The sequence below is a fragment of the Carassius auratus genome, unplaced genomic scaffold (assembly GCF_003368295.1).
Source record: "Carassius auratus strain Wakin unplaced genomic scaffold, ASM336829v1 scaf_tig00033307, whole genome shotgun sequence".
Classification (NCBI taxonomy): Eukaryota; Metazoa; Chordata; class Actinopteri; order Cypriniformes; family Cyprinidae; genus Carassius; species Carassius auratus.
Window position 1 is genome coordinate 22,501 of NW_020526069.1, and position 23,230 is coordinate 45,730.

At 35.4% G+C, this 23,230-nt stretch overlaps 1 protein-coding gene across 4 annotated transcripts in view; it reads left to right on the forward strand.

Moving 5' to 3' along the window:
• Positions 1 to 23,230, forward strand: part of LOC113081182 (FYVE, RhoGEF and PH domain-containing protein 1-like) — a 47,367-nt gene that overhangs the window by 19,114 nt on the left and 5,023 nt on the right. Inside the window, exons 1-16 of one of the 4 annotated variants that reach the window (XM_026253247.1) lie at positions 678 to 1,096; positions 11,228 to 11,440; positions 12,305 to 12,494; positions 13,212 to 13,878; positions 14,548 to 14,786; positions 16,024 to 16,180; positions 19,386 to 19,524; positions 19,719 to 19,777; positions 20,588 to 20,734; positions 20,834 to 20,926; positions 21,017 to 21,096; positions 21,280 to 21,310; positions 21,407 to 21,508; positions 22,416 to 22,544; positions 22,628 to 22,786; positions 22,882 to 23,028. In XM_026253247.1, coding sequence (XP_026109032.1) covers positions 1,039 to 1,096; positions 11,228 to 11,440; positions 12,305 to 12,494; positions 13,212 to 13,878; positions 14,548 to 14,786; positions 16,024 to 16,180; positions 19,386 to 19,524; positions 19,719 to 19,777; positions 20,588 to 20,734; positions 20,834 to 20,926; positions 21,017 to 21,096; positions 21,280 to 21,310; positions 21,407 to 21,508; positions 22,416 to 22,544; positions 22,628 to 22,786; positions 22,882 to 23,028 — 2,610 coding nt within the window. In that variant the 5' untranslated portion in view covers positions 678 to 1,038. Of the gene's footprint in view, positions 1 to 677; positions 1,097 to 11,227; positions 11,441 to 12,304; positions 12,495 to 13,211; positions 13,879 to 14,547; positions 14,787 to 16,023; positions 16,181 to 19,385; positions 19,525 to 19,718; positions 19,778 to 20,587; positions 20,735 to 20,833; positions 20,927 to 21,016; positions 21,097 to 21,279; positions 21,311 to 21,406; positions 21,509 to 22,415; positions 22,545 to 22,627; positions 22,787 to 22,881; positions 23,029 to 23,230 lie in introns of those variants that run through there. The other 3 variants (XM_026253248.1, XM_026253245.1, XM_026253246.1) reach the window with 3 other exon arrangements.

The window sequence follows — 23,230 nt, forward strand, 5'->3', positions numbered from 1 at the left end:
TATTTTTAAAGATTAGATTAAAGTGCAGTAACAAAGCTGCAGAAATGGTTAAAATGGTGTGTATGTATATGCATGTACATACATAGTGTGCATACATATACATGTTTTTTATGTTGTGTTTTTATATATATTTATTTAAATATATTTGTTTAGATTTATACTAGACATATACTATGATACTAACAGTAACATTTTTCTTGGAGAGTACCTGTAAGGAAGTATATGAATTTTACTATTATCTGATATCATCACTGTATTGCTATAGTACATTGACTCAAGCAAATGGTCATGAGGTCATGATCACAGAGAACTTACACACATTAATGCATCCCTTATGTACATTGTGCATCCTAAAACATATTAAATTATATTCCTTAAATTAACTGTGAGTTGCCTTGTATAAAATAATTTTAACAAATGAATAAGTGTGATGTAAATGTAGGCCTAATATACTGTGGAAGAGGGTTCGTTGTCAACCCACTTTTTGCAAGTATGTAGAATATAGAATATACACTCAGGGACACAAATAATTGAATCATTTTTATTATTATTATTTGAATGACAATCGGTATCATAATATACACACAGTCCAAACTAAACCCTCTAAACTGTTGTCAAGGAAACAGAGCTGAGGATGGTGATGGGAGGAGGGACCGGGTGTGTGTGTGTGTGTGTGTGTGTGTGTGTCAGGGCAGTCGGAGAGGGGTGGGGGGCGCGAGGGTGCACTTTATTTCCTTATCGTATCCGCATTGTCGGTGTCATCATGGCCACCGATGCTCAAACCTCTTATATGTTGGTTTAAGCGTCGTTTCGGTGTGATTAGCTTGATTTCTGCGGCGGGTTTGTGTAGTAAGCGCGTGCTCTCGAGGCGCTGGAGATGCGCGTGAGAGCGCAGACGCTCCTCGCGCCTTAGATCGTTCGCCGGTAGACCGGAGGAGCAACCGGGTTTGCGTTTATTTACCGTTAATTGTATCTATTAGGTCTTTATTTCATCTTTGAGCAACTGGGGGGGATTGTGTCTCCCCGTTCTGTATTTTAATGACTGGTTTCGTATTTTGCTGCGCGATGTACATGGATAAAACCAGTGTGCTCCGGGGTAAGAACCTTTTTTTTGTATTTCATATTTTATTTCGACATATTAAAGCTTAATGTGTGTTTTAATAACGAAATTGTGTCAATAACTGTAGTTTAATCATATGCAGTGTTGTATGTTTGCTCATCTGCAGCATCATATACACACCATCATGGTGGGAATTTTATACATGCATGTTCTATAGTTCACTGTGTCAGTATGTAAAGTGCGTGTATTCACCATCGTCCTTTTTTGCATAATTTGTATTGGCGTTTGATTGTTTTCATCATGCATTGTCATAAAATGTGTATTTTGGGTTTGGATTAAATGTTTATGCTTTGATCCAGATTTTTTACATTATTTTTGGTGGAGGGGGATGGGCTTTATATGCAATGGAGTAAAATTAATGACATGCACCTTTCCTGTGCACATGATAAATCACACCTTCATGCACATTTTGAATTGTCTGTGAAATACCGCTGGTGCTTCACCTTCATTTTACAGACTGGTGCATCATTACTGCTGCACATGAATGTAGGGAGACATGTAGTGCAGCCTGACATGTAGACGTGCGTGTGTGTGCAGGACACTACTACTGCTGTTGGCTTCCCCTGTGTTTGCAGTATACATGCCTTTTGAAGGTTATTTTGACGATGCAGAAACAGCATGCACCTGCCATCGTTAGTGCACTTTAGGTGTGTTTGTTTGTGTTTCCATGTTGTTGTCAGGGACTGGCTATGTCAATGCAATGTCGGTTTCATCATACCATGTCTGATGAGCTGACAATCTGTTATTATAAAAATCAAAAGGCTCTGTATGATACATCAAAACAATGCCTGTTGGCTGTCAACTCACCATAGAGTGGGTGTGCCTGACTACAGTATCCATTTCAGCAATGCGTTGTTTCAAACTGCTGCATTTCGGAAATTAATGAACTATATTCAAGTGCAACTTCTGAAACTTTCAGCATCGCAAGTATTTCCCTGAAAACACTTAACTTTCATGCACTGGTGTTGTAGTGGCTTCTTCATGCAGTGCATTGATTGATGTGTGGATTTGTTTAGATTTATATAGGAGATTGGGTGGCAGATGCGTGCAGTGTTTTGCTGATGTCTGACCCATTAACGGAGCCTTTAGAGGCACAGATGTCTACGCCTGGTTTAATCTACATTATTGACCACCTTCAGTGGGTCACATAATAGAGTATTTAAGCATCTGTAGTTCTGACTGCAGTAGTTTTCTTAAAGGAATAGTTCACCAAAAATTAAAACTGTAGAAACTGTATTAGCATGCAGGCCATCCGAGATGTATATGGAGATTTGGAGAAATTCAGCATGACATCACTTTCTTACCAATGGATCCTCTGCAGTGAATGGGTGCCGTCAGAATGAGAGTCCAAACAGCTGAAAATCTTCACAATTAATTAAAGTAATCCACAACACTCCATCAATTAATGTCTTGTGAAGTGAAAAACTGCATGTTTGTAAGAAATAAATCCATCATCAAGATGTTGTTAGCTTTAAACTGTTGCTTCCAGCTAAAAAATAAGTCTTCTATCCAGAATAAAGCTTTCTTCAATAAAAAAGTCATCTCAGCTGAATCATGAGAGAAATATGCACAGATCAAGCACAGTTTACAAGTGAAAAAATAATCCCTAAACTAATATGTTGATGGATTTTGATATGTGAGGATAACAGGACTTTTTTGGCCAGAAGCAATGGTTTAAAGTTAAAACGCCTTAATTATGGATTTCTTTTCTTACAAACACAAATCTTTTCACTTAACCAGACATTAATTGATGGACTGGAGTGGTGTGGATTACTTGTGAATTATTGTGATGTATTTATCAGCTGTTTGGACTCTCATCCTGATGGCACCCATTCACTGCAGAGGATCCATTGGTGAGCAAGTGATGTAATGGTAAATTTCTTAAAGTCCGTTCTAATAAAGAAACAAATTAATCTTGAGTGAGCATTTTAAGCAAATTGTCAGTTTTGGATGATCAACCCTATATATATTGTTTTTTAATGCATTGGTCAATTTTGACATTTTGGGCTGTTTGGCTTTTCATAATGTGTTTTTTTAACTAGTGGAAAGGAAACATGTAAAACATGTTGATTTTATTGCAATTTATCTAAACTGAGCAAAATTATAAACGCAACACTTTTGTTTTTGCCCCCATTTTTCATGAGCTGAACTCAAAGATGGCGGTGGGGTTATGGTATGGGCAGGCGTATGTTATGGACAATAAGGTGCATTTTATTGAAGGCATTTTGAATGCACAGAGATATTGTGATAAGATCCTGAGGCCCATTGTGCCATTATCCACGGCCATCACTTCATGTTGCAGCATGGTAATGCACGGCCTCATGTTGCAAGGATCTGTACACAATTCCTGGAGGCTGAAACATCCCAGTTCTTGCATGGCCAGCATACTCACCGGACATGTCATCCAATGAGCAGGTTTGGGATGCTCTGGATCGGCATATATGTCAGCATGTTCAACTCTATGCAAAGTAGATATGTTGCAAATGGTGCTCACACCAGATACTGACTGGTTTTCGGACCCCCCAATACAGTAAACCTGCACATTTTAGAGTGGTCTTTTATTGTGGCCAGCCTAAGGCACACCTGTGCAGTAATCATGCTGTCTAACCAGCATCTTGATATGCCACACCTGTGAGGTGGAAGGATTATCTCCGCACAGGAGAAGTGCTCACTAACACAGATTTAGACAGATTTGTGAACAATATTTGAGAGAACGAGGCTTTTTGAGTACATAGAAAAAGTCTTAGATCTTTGAGTTCAGCTCATGAAAAATGGGGACAAAAACAATTGTTGCATTTATAATTGTGTTCAGTATATTTGCTTTTGTAGATTTCAATTACACTACATATCTTTAAAGACTGTGAGTTGTTTCTCCTTCACTGAGTCAGAAATCTCCACTTCAGTAGCACTTGCATACACTAAACTATTCAGTTTTATTCATATCTACATTCTGAACTCCTGTCTCTATGCATGCAATCTTCAGATTTCTGTTCTTCAAATACATTCAAATTGATGAGCTGAGAATCTGATATTTAAAAAATCAAACATTAGTGATGCGTTCTTTCGGACTGCTGCAATTTAGGAAATGAATAAACTACATTCAAGTGCATCTTCTGAAAGTATTTCCCTGAAAACTTATAGTGGCCTTCATGCAGTGCATTGACTGATAAAATGAGTGCATATTTAATTAGACATTGCTAATTAACATATTCAAACATAACATTTCAGAACATTTGCAATACAAAACAGTCCTTCCAAAACAAGTCTTAATCAATCAACTGGGGAAGTATGGTGATATCTTTTAGCACAATGTTTACCCTCTTCACCTGTGATGTCTTGCTTTAAACCTTCCAAAGATTCCAGTTATGTTTCCCTGCAGATTTTTGGACAGGTTTTCGTGTGCTGTGATAAAGACTTGTTTGTCTGCTTCACAGGCTGTGTATTGTTATGCAGTGTCATCCTCACTTGTGTCTTGGCCATGTTTGGATGAGAGCAAATCTTCGCTGAGGCTTGGATTGTGTGTTGACTGTCCTGTCAGTGCACATGCTTCTGATCAGGATAAAAATAGTCCTTATGTTTCAACACATCCATCAGCTCACTGTGGAATAGATTTTATCAAAGAAAAAGTTCTTTCTTTCTGTAGCTGCAGCGGTCTGATGCTTGCTGTTACTCTTTATATTCTCTGCATGTTGAGATGAGTATTAAAACTGATGTCTAGTGTTTCTGAGGAGCCTGTTTCCATTCCATATCGGCGAGCTCATGAAATATTCATGAAAAGTCACAGAAGATGATGAATCAGCAAAGTGATGTGGTTTTAAATGTCTTATTGATCCTGAGCTGACTGACAGATCAGATTCTGACTGGTCATGTTATTGTTACACGAGGAAGCCCTAATCTATAGACATCACAGACTGACGTCTCTAACCACAAGCGTCCTATTTTATCTTTGTTCCAAAACATAAGCATAGAAGACCACAGGCCAAGAACATTGGTGTAGGTAGGATTTACCTGGAACAATTTTTACTCAGAAATTGATAGTAAATTATACTAACAAATAATTACAAAGAAATTAAAAGTAACACGTAGAATTAAATGTGATTTTTTTTTTTTTTACGTTGAATGTATTTTCAGCATAATTACTCCAGTCTTCAATGTCACATGATCCTTCAGAAATCATTCTGATATGCTGATTTAATACAAAAAAATATATTATTATTTTCGGTATTGTACATTTTTTCCAGATTCCTTTGATTAATAGAAAATTCAAAAAGAAAAAAAAAATATTTAAAATAGAATTTTTTGTAACATTAGAAATGTTTTTACTTTCACTTCTGATTAATTTATTGCATCTTTGCTGAATAAAAGTATTAATGTCTTCCAAAATAATGATTAAAAAATAAATAATGCTGACCCCAAACAGTAGTAAATAATTGAGAAGGAAACCACATGGTTTGAATATTGTGTATATATGCTGTAAAAAGTTGTTTTTCACAGTTTTTCTACTTCAAAAATGTCACATTTTATTCAGTGTTACTTGTAAACAATGACTTTTTTATTATTCATTGTGAAATTAACTAGCAATTTAATGTTTCTACACTACACTTTTTATTTCAGTGTACCTTTTTTTCACCAGTGTAAAAAGCCAATACGTGTCTGACAAGCTGCGAAGTCCGTCATCATTCAAATAAGAGTGTTTCTGTGAGGTTTTATAGTGTAGACATCAATCTGAATGGTGAAGATATAGCCAATACCCTGATATCAGACCCATGGGGTGGAGATTTCTGCAGAGGTTGTCAAACACAAGTCCTCTGTGCCTCAGTGCCTTGCCAGCAGTACCTCCACCTGTCTACACCAGACCACAGCTCATTTTTTACAGGCCTCTTGGCACCATTTAGAAGAAGAATTTGACCTGGGACCTGAATGTCTTTAATAGTCACTTCCTTACAGTGCAGGTGCAGGTACATCCTGTTTGCTTATGCACGAGGTGTGCGCTGATGTCCCGATTTCACACTCAGAGAATGACCTTGAAATGTTTTCCTCTGGTTTTAGCCAGGTTGGCAGTTTCTTTTAGGTTCAGTTGTGACCGTATAAACACATACTTGGAACTTTCGTTTTACGATGGGAATTCTTTCGAAGTGAACCCACGGGTTCTTATTGAAATGCAAACTGCTACAGTCAATAGTAAATCTGGCTGTGAATGTCTTTAAAGTGGTTTTGTTAGGGAAGCTGGTGAGGCAGAAGTTCTATTGAATCATGGGTAGTTCAGAGGATGCTTACAGACCATCTGTGACATGAACTTCTCATTGGAATTGAGTTTCTCAAAGGCATGTTAAACAAAAATATGGAAATTCTGTCATTTAGTCACCCTATGTTGTTTCAAACGCTAAATATTTTTGCTGTGTACCTGGATTGGTTTAGGCCTGTCATGGACAGCTCACTATACTGAAGCTTTTCATATTTTTCATGTATGTGTGGTGTTAGTTTACAGCAGTGACAGAAATTAACTATGAGTTCAATACGATCCACTACGAGGCAATATTTGCCCCCTTGAACTGATTTCCACAGGATCTTTTACCTTTATAATGGAATTTTATTTAACCTTAAAAGTATGCATTATTTTGTATGTCAAAAAAATGATTCTTACATTTAATAAATAAATTCAGACAGTGAAAAGACAATAATACCAGTCACATAAAATTGGTATCAACCAAATCCATCTTTGCACTGCAGAAGTTGCCTCCAAAGTGGTGTTTAGGTGTATTTAAAAAGGCTGTTTAATGCAGCTGTGGACAAATAGTACAAAAAAGACAATATTCATGTTTAAAATGTAGCTCGCAATATTAACTTGTAAATGTTAAATGTCAATATAACATTTGCAATTGTGCTGATATTCTGGAAAAACAGCACTCTTGCTTATGTGATATTGGCTCATATATGGTTCATGTGAAGTAACTCATTTATTTTATCTCATAAAATTGATCTACTGATCAAACTGGTAATCAAAATGACATATTTAAGCATTTTTTTCCTGTGAAAGTAATTTCTGCATGCCTAAAAATATCATAGCATATAGGCAGATTCATGAATATGCAAATTAGTCCCCGCCTCCACTCAATCACAGCAGCTGACACAGTGACAAACTGCAATACTCGATTAATTCAGCCATGTCTGTTTGAACCAGAAGCTGATTCCGTAGAAGATGAAAAGTGAATTATACAGGAGTTTCTACTCTACAAGTCCATGTATTAGAATGGTAATGCATTTTATGTATTGCTCTCTATAACATCAGACACATAACGTAATTGATATCATTGGATTGACTACTTTATCAAAGAGCTTATATAGGGTTATTAATTGTAAAAATCAACATCCTCTTGTCAAAATATTTTGCTAATGATATGAGAAGCCTGATCTTGACATTTATGGGATTGGTTACATGTATGTGATGGTGGAAACCATAACTTCTCTTTTTCATATGGATTAGAAGTGACACGGGGGTGAAGACAGAACTGGAGGTGAAGTATTCCTTTAATAAACTGCTGCCAAAGCATGTCAAGGATTAATCTTAAATCTCTGAATTGAAGAGCAGTAGCGCATATTTTTACTCCGGTGTGTGTGTCTCTGCTTTATCTTCATGGCCCTAAAAGCCCCTGTCTTCACTTTCTGTCTTCAGGAGAAATGGAGCATGAGAATATCAGTCAGTCAGAAGTAAACTTCTCAGAAGAGAAGGCGCCTGTATGAAGCGTATTTCAGCAGTGCTTTATTTATGGTTAGATTAGATTAGATTCAACTTTATTGTCATTGCACATGTAAGGTACAAGTACAATGATGGCTTTCAGTTTGTAGAATGAGCATGCAATCCTAGTATTCATTCAAATGCACGCTTTTGGCCATACAGGAAGAATTTTCCCGTCTGTTTAGATGTATTGATGACTTTGTGCCTCGGTTGACTTTAGGCTTTGTGCCTGTAAATGGAAAGATTTTTTTTCTGTCTGCTATGGAAAAAGAAGTCTGTTTCACAGACCATGTGAGAAACTAGTTAGGTGAAACAGTGTGTTTCTGGGTTCATCTCTGTTAATTTAAGTATTAAATTGTTATATTGGGCAATGAGCTTGTATAATTAGCATTAAGCTAAACAAAACTAACTATAGTGGCATCATTGCTCATATATGGGTTATGTATCTGAACAAACTGCTTACACTAAGTATTACACTTCATGTATGTCAATATGATTTTTTTCTTTTCAAAGCATCTAGATGAACAATTTTCCACTGGCAGATAGTTACATTTAAATTTTGAAATGATGCAATTAAACTATTTAACTAATAATTACAAAAAACTGACAAGTAACATTTAATTAAACATTACATTTTGAAGTAGAAAGACTGAAATATAATTTTCTTATTATAGTAATTGTAGTACTTGAATAATTGCATTTAATAAACTGTAGTACTGTATATATTGTTTTATGATTCAGTTTATTTTAGTAATTTGAAAAAAAAATTAATTCCAGCTAATTGCCAAGGCAACATTTCTCATTTTCACATACAACTTGATGTACTGAAATAACTAAAAGTGAAAAAAAAAAAAAAAAAAAAAAATATATATATATATATATATATATATATATATATATATATATATATATATATATATATATAGAAATTTTAAAAATCTAATAAAAATTACAAAAACAATTATGACAATTTCTAAACTTAAAAAAAAAAAAAATTCTAAATAAGAAAAAAAAAAAAAACGTAGAAGTATCTAAATGATATATATATAACTGCCACCCAGAATACATATCGACTATAAAGCACAGTGTCACAATCACCATCTCAGCTGGAGTGCTCACCCTTACGAAAGGAAAATGTATTTACCAATATATTTCTTAAAATATATTGTGATATATTGTAATATATTATTTTCCCTTTTTATTTTCTAATATTTTATATATTTGAATACATTTAATAATATATTGATGATACATATATTATATAATAGATTGCAAAATATACAAATGATTGCCGCTTTCAAGATATTGCAATATATTGAAAAAAAAAATAATTTTAAGAATATATCCCTAATATATTACATGATATTTTCCAATATACTGCAATATATTTTTGTTTCATAACGGCAGGGTGAGCTAACATTAGCATTGTTAGCTCAGCCTGTATAAGCCCGGTTCTCTCTGTCTGCATTGTTTTTTTTTATAGTCTCTTGTCTGATTCTCCTGCGTCTTGAGTCCTAGTTTTGCTTTTCTGCCTGTTCAGATCATCCGTTGCCTATTACTATTGTTTGGACTGATTTCCTGTGTTATGACCTTAACCTGTTTTTGGACTTTGTGGATTACCCCTTTAATAAATACCTCAACCTTCGTGTACCTGTGCAGCTTTCATGACGCATAGTGTAATCCTGCTATTTGTAATAACAGAAAAAGTTTTTTAAAGATTAATTTGAAAAACATTATACTGTGTTTTGGATGGGCCTGTTCTTTTGATCCATATTTAATACATCAAACTTAAACAGGCTTGTAGGTCACAGCACACATCCCTTTCCCGTACAGGAACTCCAGAGCACATGGGAAAAACAACATGTGCTGCGAATCCAAATCTGCGGCTAGGATAACGCTGGTTTTCTCCCTCACTAGTCTTTCTTCACCTTTAAGTAATTTTGGTGGAGCATGTGGAAGTCATTTCAGCCCCCTGCCTTCACTAGCTGGTATGAGTATCACCATATGGAACCAATTAACTCTTTGTAAGGGGACGGACAAGCTTTTTTTAAAATGGCAACATCATCTAGACGGCGGGTCTGCTGACCATCTGACCCGACTGTACCACTTTAAGAAATTCCTACAAGATTTTTTTCCTGTCCGTGCTCATTTTGATATCAAAGCCCTTCAAATCGTATTTTCATGTGCAATGTTTGTAGCCTGTGATTTTTATGTCACTAGATCCAAACTTATGAGGTGTTACAATGATTGAGCTGAACAGGCAAATATACACAGTAGTGACTGGCACTTTAACACACTGACCTACTTAGCACACGATGGCCTAACACGGGCACAGAGCACTCAACCGTTCTCCCTATTTACCCAGAAGTCTCTCTACACAGTTTGATGTCATGTTCACATTGTGTCAGCACAAACGAAGTGTGTAATTGAAGCCCAAGACTGATGTGAAGTATATATACTTGGACTTATCACTGGATCTGGACTCACAGTTTGTTGAGCCAGAGGTGATTTGTGTGAAAACGTTTTGTACATTTATGATCTCTGGCATTCAAACATATCCCTCAGTCAAACTGAAATCCATTACGCCCAGCCGGCTCCATTAAATTAGACTGAATTGAATTTGCCCAATGTTTTCTTCTCAGTTGTTGATACTTGAAGTGTTTGCTGTCTGAGATTATAACGCTTGCAATGATGAGACAGTTTTTATTTTTTAAATGGCAGTGGGTTGAATTTTTGCATCGCAAAATCCAGTCTTGGTGAGCAATTAGAGACTTCTTTTAAAAACATTAAAACGTACTGACCTCAAACGTTCAAACAACGCGGATCATTATGCCACTTAATATGAATCAGTCTGTCTCTCTGTTAAAATGAAAATAAGCACATCAGGTTTGTGTTTCTTATTTTTTTTTTTTTCTCATTGTTGTAGTGGCTTCATTCCCATGTTGTACTGGAGAAAAACTTTCATTATCCTACAAAATCTTCTGATGTTAAAAGTTGTTAGGAAATGCATGAATTGTGACTGTTTTGGTCGATCATTTGCAATGACTCACATCGCTTACAAGTAACTGTTTTATTTTCTTGCCAAAGTCAATTTTCTTCACATTTACGACCCTGATGGGAACACACTGTATTGTGTACATGCTGCTGTTAAATCACAAAGCTCTGGCTATGAAAGAGAGAGTGGTGTATTTCAACTCAAACTAATCTGAATTTAAAAACAAGTCTCATTTTGGCCAAAACCAACTCAAATGGAGCCAATGACAAGTTATGGGCTGTAACTGATAAAGAACATCAGCCATGGTTTCTTCCCTTTATTCAGATTCCCTTTACTCTCTAAATCCAAGCGAGTCTGCACTCTCTCTTTCTGTCAGGCCCATCATCCACCAGTCCACAGCTGCTAACCAAGAGTCTGTCCCTTGAGCCAGGCCCCTGCCTCGGAGCCCATGAGACCCCACAGCGCCTCTGCTCTGACCCTGGACCCCTGGAAACACAGCACTGCAATGGCACAAGTGAGGACGTACCTCAGGACGTCCCGCCTCCACCCACTAAAACACGCCCACCTTTACCTGGGCCAAAGCCTCAAGGTACATTTAAAGGGATAGTTCAACCACAAATTAAACTTCTATCATCATTTACTCACCAATATGACACAAAATGCAGAATGTCCAAGCTTTTTGTTTCTATACAATTCACAAAAAACGTGAACAAGCTCTAAAAATTACAAAAAGGGAACTTTTATGCCATATTTCAAGTCTTCTGAAGCTGTAAAATAGCTTTGTTTAAGGAATGGCGGTAAATTTGTTGTTGACTTAAATAAGTACATATGCATATTAGATTCAGGAGCTTATGTTCACCAAAGCTGCATTTGCTTGATCAAAAATACAGTACAAACAGTGAAATATTATTAAAATTTGAAATAACTGTTTTTATTTTAATATATTTCAAAATGCAATTTATTCTTGTGATGCAAAGCTGAAATGTCAGCATCATTACTCCTTCAGTGTTATATTATCCTTCTGAAAAGCAATTTTTGGTAATTGTGTAAAAATCTTTACTGTTTATTAAATTAATAAAATTATAAATTTCTTAAATTCATAGCAAAAAGTAAAAAAAAAATCTTTAGAATGGTAGTCTATATGCATATTTAAATATACGCAAACCTTGAAATGAAAATGACATCACCATTATTCTTGTGTTTACTGAATTGTCTTTGACCTCATGAATCATTTAAAATATTATATATATATATATATATATATATATATATATATATATATATATATATATATATATATATATATATATATGATGGAATCTAATGGAATCTAAAGTACTTGTTATTCTACCCTATTGTTCCAATTTAATATAGGTGTGCGTCTATCATGCGGTCATGTGATTGTGCACCAGTCTCACTGTATTGATTTGAGGATTGATTTTGTCTCGTTCAGTGCCCCCGAAACCCCCTCATCTACAGCAGAAGAGTGCTCGAAGGACATGCCCCCCGGATAAACCCCTCCCACCTCCACCACCCTCCCGCCCTCTCCCTGCCGACCCCCGCCAATCACACGCCACCTTACCGCGAGCAGAGGGAAGCTCCTCCCCCACTTGTGTCCTCTCACTCATCGAAAAGTTTGAGAGGTGAGAGATCACCGTCAGTCAAACGCTTGTCACTGGAGCCGCTTTTTAGATTATTATTCATAACTACTGATCTATTTATTAATCAATGTATTTGACTTAATGTTTTTTACATGTTTTCTAGTAAAATATATTTAAAAATCCTCAAAACATTATGTACTTGAGAAGCATAATTGCATAAAAAAGGCATAAACATAAAAATGTTTACATTTTTTTTTTTTTTGAAATTTTTCTTTTTTTTTTAGAAAGAGTTTCTTTTTTTTAAGCATAAATCTTACTAAATTAAGCTTTTAATTTACTTTGGCTTTAAATTTAAGGTAAAGCAATATGTCATTGATAAGAATTGCGTAAGACATTAAGACTTTTTTAGAGAAAGTGGCTATTTTTTAAATTATTTAAACAAAATATATTTTTTATTTATTTAGTGAAGTATTGTTTGGGTAGAAGAATTGTAAAGAAGTAAAAACAGATGTTAATAGATTTTTTTTAGCAGATTTGCTTCTAAAGTTAATATTTGTCTTAAGGATATTGATAGTCGAATTTTTTATTTTTTTTATTTAATTGAATGTATTTAGTTTTTATTTTATTATTTTAATAATAAATATGCTCACAATGTGATGTTTTTTAAATATTTCTATACACATATTAAGACATGTTTGCCGTATGCAATGTGAATAAAGTTTTTTTTTTTTTTTTTATCTCTCTTTTTTTTTTTTTTAGGGAGCAGATCATCGTTGTGCCAGATATCACCGGGGGAGTGATGTGCACCCCACGGGTCCCCGAACAGCAGGCCGCGTCTGGGCCTTTTAGCCCTCCACCCTCGGAGTTCATCCTGCCCTGCACGTCCCTTCAGGAACCACTAGAGGCGCCGCTGGCTGAGGACGAGGTCGAGAAAGAAAAGGAGGAGGAAGAAGAGGTGGACGAAACCGAGGAGGATGACAGTGAACTCGGGGCTTCCTGCTCAGAAAAGCGTCTCTCTATGGAATCAGGCTATGGTGCCTCTGATAAACTGCTGGACACTATGGAAACGAGGGACCTTACAGCCAACCAATCAGAGATCCCCTCGGAACGCTTGTCCCTCCCTCCGTCACAGATGGATGGGAAGCTGGCCAATAGAGACAGTGGTATTGACAGCATCAGCTCGCCCTCACACAGCGAAGAGCTCTGCTTTGTTGGGGACGAGAGGGAGATTTGCCCCTGCAGCCCAGGGCCCGGGCTTCCTTGCAGCTATGCCGAGGGGCCCGAAGGAGACGGGGCCAGTGGTGTGGAGGGCGGCAGAGACTCAGAGGGAGACAGTGATATGGAGGAGGGCAGCGGGGACGAGAGTGAGATGAACCCCATGGCCCTACAACCTCTGCCTAAAGCTGAACGACAAGACTCCACTGAGGTGAGGAGAAGTGTGTTTCCTTCAGACACTCTACCTGTTTACCTACACTATTCAGAAGGTGGGAAAATTATGAAATATGATCTTACTTTTAAATACCTGGGTATTACCAAAGACTTATTTACATATTGTAAATACATCTTAATTAATTCTAAAGGATAAATTACAAATTTGCTACAAGAAACCCTGATTAAAATACATATTTTTAATATGTGAATTCACACATACATTATATTATTAAATATATGTCTATATTTTGCTTGTATTTTAATTTAATACAATTATAAAAGATTTTTTTATTTAATTACATTTTTACATCATAAATATTTTTTCTAATTTATTTTCATTTTCATGAATAATAAAAATTATAATGCATAATAAAATACAATTAATAATGGTTTATGTTATTAAATAAATATATATTAAAATATAAACATTAACAATATAAAGAAGCTTTTTTTTAAATCAAATTTTAAATTTTAGATCAGTTTATCATACTTCTAAAGTATATTCTAAATTCATTCATATAACTTTATTACATTTGAATGTTTTTTTTAAATGTTCTTACTATTAGAAGTAAATCTTCAGAATGAGACTTATACTATGCTCTTCAGCTTCTTGTGACAGGAGTGTTCAGACTCATTATTCAGCCATCATTTTCTGGTTTTGCAGCTGTCAGTCCAGCAGCGGGTGTTTAACATTGCTAATGAGCTGCTGCATACGGAGAAGGCTTACGTGTCCAGACTGCACCTCCTGGACCAGGTGTTCTGCGCCCAGCTGATGGAGGAGGCCCGAGCTCGCAGCTCCTTCCCCTGTGAGGTGGTCATGGGCATCTTCTCCAACATCTGCTCCATCTACTGCTTCCACCAGCAGTTCCTGCTGCCAGCGCTGGAGAAGCGCATGGAGGAATGGTGAGAAAGAAAGAAAGAAAGGGACTGTGATAGCGATTTTATTATGGTAAAATGGTAATGTTTCTAATGTTCTATTTTTTCTCTATACTTTCTCTGTCCAGAAGATTAATTGTAAATTTCCTATTGTAAATATATCAAAAAGTATTTTTTCATTAATAATATGCATTGCTAAGAACTTCATTTAGACAACTTTAAAGGTGATTTTCTCAGTATTTAGATTTTTTGGCACCTTCAGATTCCAGATTTTCTAATAATTGTATCTTGGCTAAACCATACATCAATGGAAAGCTTATTTATTCAGCTTTCAGATGGTATATAAATCTCAATTTTAAGGAATTGAGCCGTATGACTGGTTTTGTGTTTCAGGGTCACATATAGTTTGTAGTAGTATTAAAAAAAAAGATTCTTACACAGTATTTTGGTCTTATTTTCCAGTACAAATACAAGACAGGTCTACCCAAAAGGCAAAATCATTTAAGATATTAAGTCTTGTTTTCTGGACGATATCTGCCAGTGGGTTTAGAAAAATAAACTTCATTCAGAAGGAAACCAGATTATTTTTCCTACCCATCTGGGAGATATTTATTTTATTCTTTAAGCAAAAGCTGACTTAGTTTTTGATTAACTTTTCAGAAAACAAGACTTATTCTACACACTTCAATATCTGAGGAAATTTTGTTTCTCAAGTAAATGTATTTTTGTACTGGAAAACAAGACAAAAATATTGACAGCAGTGTATACTGTATACACTATGTATTCGTGGATAAACTTGGACATATTTATATATATATATATATATATATATATATATATATATATATTTAATATTATATAAAGAGCTAGTTACATAAAAATATGTTCATGTTAATTATTAATAACGCCATTGAAAAATATTTGATTAGTCTAAATATAGAATGTTATTTTAAATAGTAGAGTTGGAACATAACAGAAAATTATAGAGTGTTAAACTGAAGTGTTGTTAAAGGCTTTGACTATTTAACAAGGTTTATTTATTAAATTTTTATTACAGTGGCTCATGCAATCAGATGAAATCAGAGACTTACATCAATTTTCTTTTGGACATAACTAGAACAGTTTCAATGGAGTTTGATTTCAGAGGACATATGCAACATATGTTTTCCATAAAACAGTCCAGTTTTGGAAAGGGAAGGGTGAACTTCTCATTGAGTTGGGACACAAATGATGAACGGACCTTGACTTCCGCCTCTCTCCTCAGGGATCTGAACCCCCGCATCGGGGACATCCTGCAGAAACTGGCGCCTTTCCTGAAGATGTACGGCGAGTATGTGAAAAACTTTGACCGGGCCATGGAGCTGGTGAACACCTGGATGCAGCGCTCCTCTCAGTTCAAAGCCATCATTCACAACATCCAGGTACCAGACCGGGATCTAAACACTGTGCTAAACTAGCGATGCTTTGTAATAAGACATTTTTTTTGTATCATGCATAAATAATTTGCGATGATACAAGCAATCAGTTGATGTATGCTATACAGAATGTAGCAGTAGTAAAGAAATGATTCTTACTTACTATTCTTACTAGACATTCTGAAATCAACATACTGTACATTTGATTGAGAAGAAAAATGACTTATGTCTTGGTTTCAGATAAATGTATAAAAAAAGAGCTTATGCTTAAAATAAGAAAATATCTGTCAGTGGGGTCAGAAAAAACAAAGGGAAAACACAATTCTTTTTTTCCCCTACCTCGCTGAACGATATATTTTCTTGCTTTTAAGCATAACTCACTTCATTAGATTAATTTTTTCAGAAAACAAGTCTAAATAAACGTTTGTATCATACATAAATATTGGATGATATACAGTACTATTGTTCAGAGGTTTGGGATCAGTACGATTCTTGTTAAAAGTATTATTTTACATCATAACTGCATATTGTATTATAAAATATTTATGAGGTAAAGAGAATACAGTAATAATTAAATTAAAGGTGACCCTAAGTCTCTCATATATTTATATATGCACAAAACATACACTGCAATTCAGAAGTTATATATTTTTTTTATTTTAATTCAGCAAGAATCCATTTAATTGATCAAAAGTAAAAGTTAAGATGTTTATAATCTTCATATAAATGCTGTTCTTTTAAACTTTCTAAGTAAAGTAGATGACAGTGTCCACAAAAACAGTTTTCAACATTGATAATAATAATAAATGTTTTTGAGCAGGAAATCGTGACATTGAAGACTAATTTATTCAAATTTGACAATATTGCTATTTCTACTGTGTTTTTCATCAAGTAAATGCAGCCTTGGGCAATATAAGAGCAAACATTGAACTAAATTTGTATACAATTAAACCATTTCTCTTGATTGCATCCAATAATTTATATATATTTTTTAAGTGACTAATCTAACCACAGTGCATTCTGCTATTTCCTTATCTGGGAAGAATACAAACAATGCTGCATTTGATTTAAGGCTAAAATAAGGTTTCTTAACGTGGGCTTTTTTGTTATTAACTTTGTATCTAGTATGCTTGCAGCTCAGTAGAGTTTAAAACAGAGCGCTGAAGAGATTTCAAGTGTAGAAGTATGAAACGACAGTAGGAGTTAGAATAAAATTTCTCTTTAAAATTCAAACTGTGATAATGTCAAGGCATAAATCGTTTTCTTTTAACATGAAGTGGAAGTCAGATGTGGTGAGTGCTGTTGAGCATCACACTCTCAGCTCAAATGTGTGAATATGAGAAAGTCTTCCCAGCTCCCTCACTCTTATAACGAGTGTTAATTGCGCCCAGCATTGCATAATTCACACCCGTGGACTGAGTGAACGGAGCGTGTGTTAGTCACACAGTAATCTTTTCACCAGGTGCACTCCACCAAATTCACCTTCACAGTCTGAGACAAGAGCGTTCATGTTAAAAATGAGGTGAGCGCTCCCACGGCTCAGCCACGATAGAGTGCGTCAGATGAAACAGAGTCGCTGTGGGTGCGGGACTGTTTTTGGGGAGTTGTAGGTTATGATGAATACTAATGGTGCAACAATCAGGCCTGGTGCTGCACTTCAAACGTCTCTGGTTGCCACTGTGTGGAGAATATTAAGAGAGCTCAACGCCCAGCGCCTGAGATCACAGCACTGCTGGAAGGAGATCAGGCATGTCACGCACCGGTTACACTACCCATGAATCATCTGGATCGGGCTCGCCCGGGTTTTGGGAGTTAGCCTAATTGTTAAAGACAGCATGAAAGAGCATTCGTTCACTTTTGCAACATGATGTGTTTCACAGTGAAACTAAATATTTAGTGGGAAATAAAGTAGGCAGAGACTTGATTTCTTCCAGAAGGATTTGATTGCATTGGGAAAAGTAACATTTTTAAAATGATTGCTCAGGAATTTGAGCAACCCTATAATTTTAAATATTAATCTAAATTAAAGTTTGGAAAAAACATATATCTAGGGAGCAAAGTATAGAGACTTGAGGATGTATTTTAATAATATACTTTGTTAAAATATAAATATTATATATTCAAAAATTCAAAAGTTTACATGTGCTTGATTCTTAATACTTTGTTACAGCTGTTTTTGTGTGTATGTGTGTATGTGTGTGTGTGATAGTTGTTCACAAATCCCTGAACAGTTAAACTGCCCACTGTTCTTCAGAAAAATCCTTCAGGTCCCACAAATTCTTAGATTTTCCAGCATCTTTTGCATATTTGACCCCTTTCCAACAATGACTGCATGATTTTGAGATCCATCTTTTTTTTACTGTGGTGTGTGTATGAAAGGTCTCCCGTTTGATAAATACATTAACGCAATTCTTGTCGAAAAAAAAAGAGTTGGAAGCTGCAGTTGTGAGTGGGTTGGCTCTAGCTCCACCTCTGCATTAATTTGCGTGAAATATTTTTAACGAATTTACCTGAAATAAATAATCACATGCATTAAAACATATATTTTGACAGAATATATATGTCACTAATATATATATATATAAATATATATATATATATATATATATATATATATATATATATATATATATATATATAGTGCTGTCAAATGATTAATTGCATCCAAAATAAAAGTTTTTGTTTACATAATGTGTTTGTACTGTGTATATTTATTATGTATATATAAATACAAACACATTCATGTGTATATATTTAAGACAAATATGTCATATTTATACATTAAATATATTTATATATAATATAAATTAAATGAATATAAATTTGTACTTGTAAATATTTGCAAAATATTTACTATTTGTGTATATCTTTATATATACATAATAAATATGCACAGCACACACATATTGAGTAAACGAAACGTTTATTTTGGATGCCATTAATCGCGATTAATCATTTCACAGTGCTAATATATATTTTTATTTTTATTATAGTATAAAACTTAACGTAAAATATATAATGTATATATATTTAATGAAAGCATTTACATATAATAATTATGTGCACAGATAACTTTTGTTCACAATAAATGTTAAGTAAATTGACTTAATCTTAAAAGTCTTTAAGGTGTCTGTCTTTGCAGACATTCTTGATGGGTTTGTGGTGCGTGGCTTATTTTTGCTCATTGCATGATTTTGTGTGTGTTTTGCAGAAAGAGGAGATGTGTGGGAATCTTACCCTACAGCACCACATGTTGGAGCCAGTGCAGAGGATTCCTCGCTACGAGCTCCTGCTCAAAGACTATCTTCACCGCCTGCCAGAGGACGCAGACGACTTCAAAGACGCTCAGAGTGAGTGCAGAGCGGTGGAGCGCTCAAACTGGCCTTATCTCCTCCACTGACCGCAGCGGCCCTCTTTCTGTTTCATTGGTGCATGTGCCTGGAAATATTGCATTGAAAAGATTCATGCAAGGTTAACAGGCCACGATAAAAGGCGAAATGGAAAAATGACATCTTGTGAATATCAAGTCCTTTATCCTTTACAGAATCTCTGGAGCTGATCGCCACAGCGGCAGAACATTCAAACGCTGCCATCAGGAAAATGGTGAGTGCAGCTTCAGACGAACCACACACACTCCGTCTGGGGTGAAAAGCAACACCGCTACTTAACATCCCTTTGTAATTAAACTTGTTTGCCTCTTTAATGTGAGGTCTGTTTTGAAAGTCTTTCATTTGAATCTGTTAATTGCTTATGCTTTTATTTTCGACATCTTGAGACATGAGACGCCTCCCTCCAAATAGACCTGACCTAAAACAGACAACGTCAAATCGAACGTTTTTATCATCACTGAAAACAAGCTCATAACCACAAAGTCTAAGTCTAATTGTGATCAGGCAATCAGTTTGAATATAGCAAGTAATATTTTATTTTAAAATATGCACACATTTACTCTTATTCACATGCTTAATATTTCAAATGCACAAAAGTTTCTTGGCTTGTAACATTCAGTTATGAATTGCATGAATCATGTACTGTAAATGGCAACATATTTTCAATTCAAAACAAAAAAAATTCAGAAAGCAATTCGAGTAGTTTTGCATCACTGGATATATGTAATACAATATGATATATATTGATTATATTACTTTAATAAAATATACTTTAGTGATATGTATAATACATCATGCGTTTGAATATATATTTCAAGTAGTTTTTTTTAGGTTTTTTAGGTTGCACAGGGCAGTCTTTTTTATTTTTCTATTGTAAAAGTATATTTTAAAATATTTTTACAAATTACATAGATATAATTATTCATTATTATTATTACTATAATATATATATGAGCAAATATTGGTGGGGAAAGTTGCCCATTACTTGATGTTTGTACAAACGTGTGAATGTTTTGTCCCTCAGGAGCGCATGAGAAAGCTGTTGAAAGTGTACGAGTTGCTCGGTGGAGAAGAGGACATTGTTAACCCGACTAATGAGCTCATCAAAGAGGGACACATCCTGAAACTGTCAGCCAAAAACGGGACATCACAGGACAGATACCTCATTCTGGTAAGTCAAAGACAAACATTAATGACACAAATCCGCTTTTTTCTTTGTAAAAATGTTGGTAGATCATGCATGTTTAACTTTGTTGGTCTCTCTCTGAAGTTCAATGACAGGTTGTTGTACTGTGTTCCCAAACTGAGGCTGATTGGACAGAAGTTTGGAGTGCGAGCGCGGATTGATGTAGACGGGATGGAGGTTCAGCGTGTTTTTATCTTGTTTACAGCATAATGTTCAAAATAAATCTGCTGTTATCAAATGACGGATTCTCTCTGCGTTGCTTCACAGCTGAAGGAGACCAGCAGCATGAACGTACCGCGAACCTTTCTGGTTTCGGGAAAACAGCGTTCACTGGAACTGCAAGCAAGGTATGTGCTTCTTCTGCTTTAAAAATCGGATCTGGGGTTGATTGAAAACCTCAGAAATGTTGTCTGAGCTTTTGGGCATTAGGAGAAAATACCCAAGATAAGCATGTCATCCATTGGAAAACAAGAGTAGTATGTGCGGCTTTTGGCTTTTTTAATATGTTTGCTTTTTTTTCTTTTCACCAGTACGGAAGAGGAGAAGAGAGATTGGATTCAGGTAAGCTTTTCTTCATCACATCAGGTTCTCATATCCCTCGACTATAACACTCCTGCTTACATTATTAACAAATGTTGTTCACTTTCTTTCTCACAGGCGATCCAGGCCACTATACAGAGACATGAACAGACACTGGAGACCTTCCGGATGCACAACTGCTCGTTTCGGGAGGAGGACTTCACTCCTCCAAACTCTCCGGTTAGTTTTTATCTTATCACTCACAGTGTTGTTAACTAAAGCTAAAAGTACAACTATTCAAAAAAAAATGTGTTCATTAAAATATAGCTAAAATGAAACTTCAATGAAATGAAATTATTTTTATATTTATATTAGAATTTTTTTGCTTAACTTCAAATATAAATGTTGCATTGGCAACCCAGGGAAATAAATAATTTGAAGTTGAAGTATTAAAATTACTAAAAGCTTATTCAGAATATTGATAAATACTGTAAATAGTATATAAATCTTACTAAAATAACACTAAAGCCTTATCCAGACCTCATTCAGATTTTAATGGTCAAAATAAAATGTAATCTCTATCCGGAGTAAGTAAATAATATAATTAGTTTAAAAATATAATACAGTGAAAAAAAGGTAGTTTAATAAAAAAAAAATCAAAAAATCATTTGTTTATGGTTTCTGAACTCAGGTTGTAAATCATGATCCTAATCGAATCAAAAAAGATGCCAACTTAATAGCAAGGATATTATATATACTATATAATTAAAATATTTACCAGATAATATTGTATGCATATTTAAAGTGATTTCCACAGTATGAATGGTTCTTTGTAGATGAAAATATATAACATTTATAATTCACAAATGGATGGCCATATTTGGGCATCTGAGGCATCAAAATGTTTGAAAACGCCAGGTTCATATGAATAAACACATAATATAGTGACCTAAATTATTTGTTTGATGCCACACTTAAAAATGTATGTAATTACATTAATTTACAAAATATCAAACCAAGTGGCATTTAATTTAAATCATAGTACTTTTTATCGCAAACACTGATGCAATGACATTTGAACTCATGTTAATTTTCTGAATATGTTTTGTGGCCGCTGCAGTGTTCTCTGACCGTTCTTTGTTTTCAGAATTGCTCGGAGCTTGGAAAGCGAGCGCCCACGCCGATCCGGGAGAAGGAGGTCACGCTGTGCATGAAGTGTCAGGAGCCTTTCAACTCGATTACTAAAAGACGGCATCACTGCAAAGCCTGTGGACATGTATGTTACCCTGTAACTCTCATTTGACTCGACATGCTCCTGATGTGGACGTAGTGGGCTGACGAAGGGCTTCTTGATTTCAGGTGGTGTGTGGGAAGTGTTCGGAGTTCCGCGCCCGTCTGTTGTACGATAACAACCGAGCCAACCGTGTGTGTATAGACTGCTACACCATGCTAGTGGGAGTGCCACCCTCTCCGGCCAGTCTGAGCAACAGCGCACTGAGACGCCGCTCCATTCTAGAGGTTTGATAGCACATTTAAACTCTTGACATCTGGCAACCCAAAGCATGAAAAGCTAGTGGTGGTCTATATTTTTTTCTCCCCTTTTATTCCTACAGAAACAGGCCTCGGTGGCAGCTGAGAACAGTGTGTTGTGTAGTTTCCTGCATCATATGGAGAAGGGAAGTGGACGTGGATGGCAGAAGGCTTGGTTTGTCATTCCTGAGAATGAACCACTGGTGCTGTACATCTATGGTGCTCCGCAGGTAAGACGAGGCTGCATCAACTAATCCACAGGTTTAAACACCACTATTATGAAAGTGTGTGTGTTATTGTATATTGTATATGATTTCTTATTTTTTTCTGTATTTTTGACAAGAATTTGAACCATCATGACTTTATGTAGAGCTGGCATTTTGGGGTCAGTGTGATTTATTTATTTATTTTTTATTCAGCGAGTAAATTGTT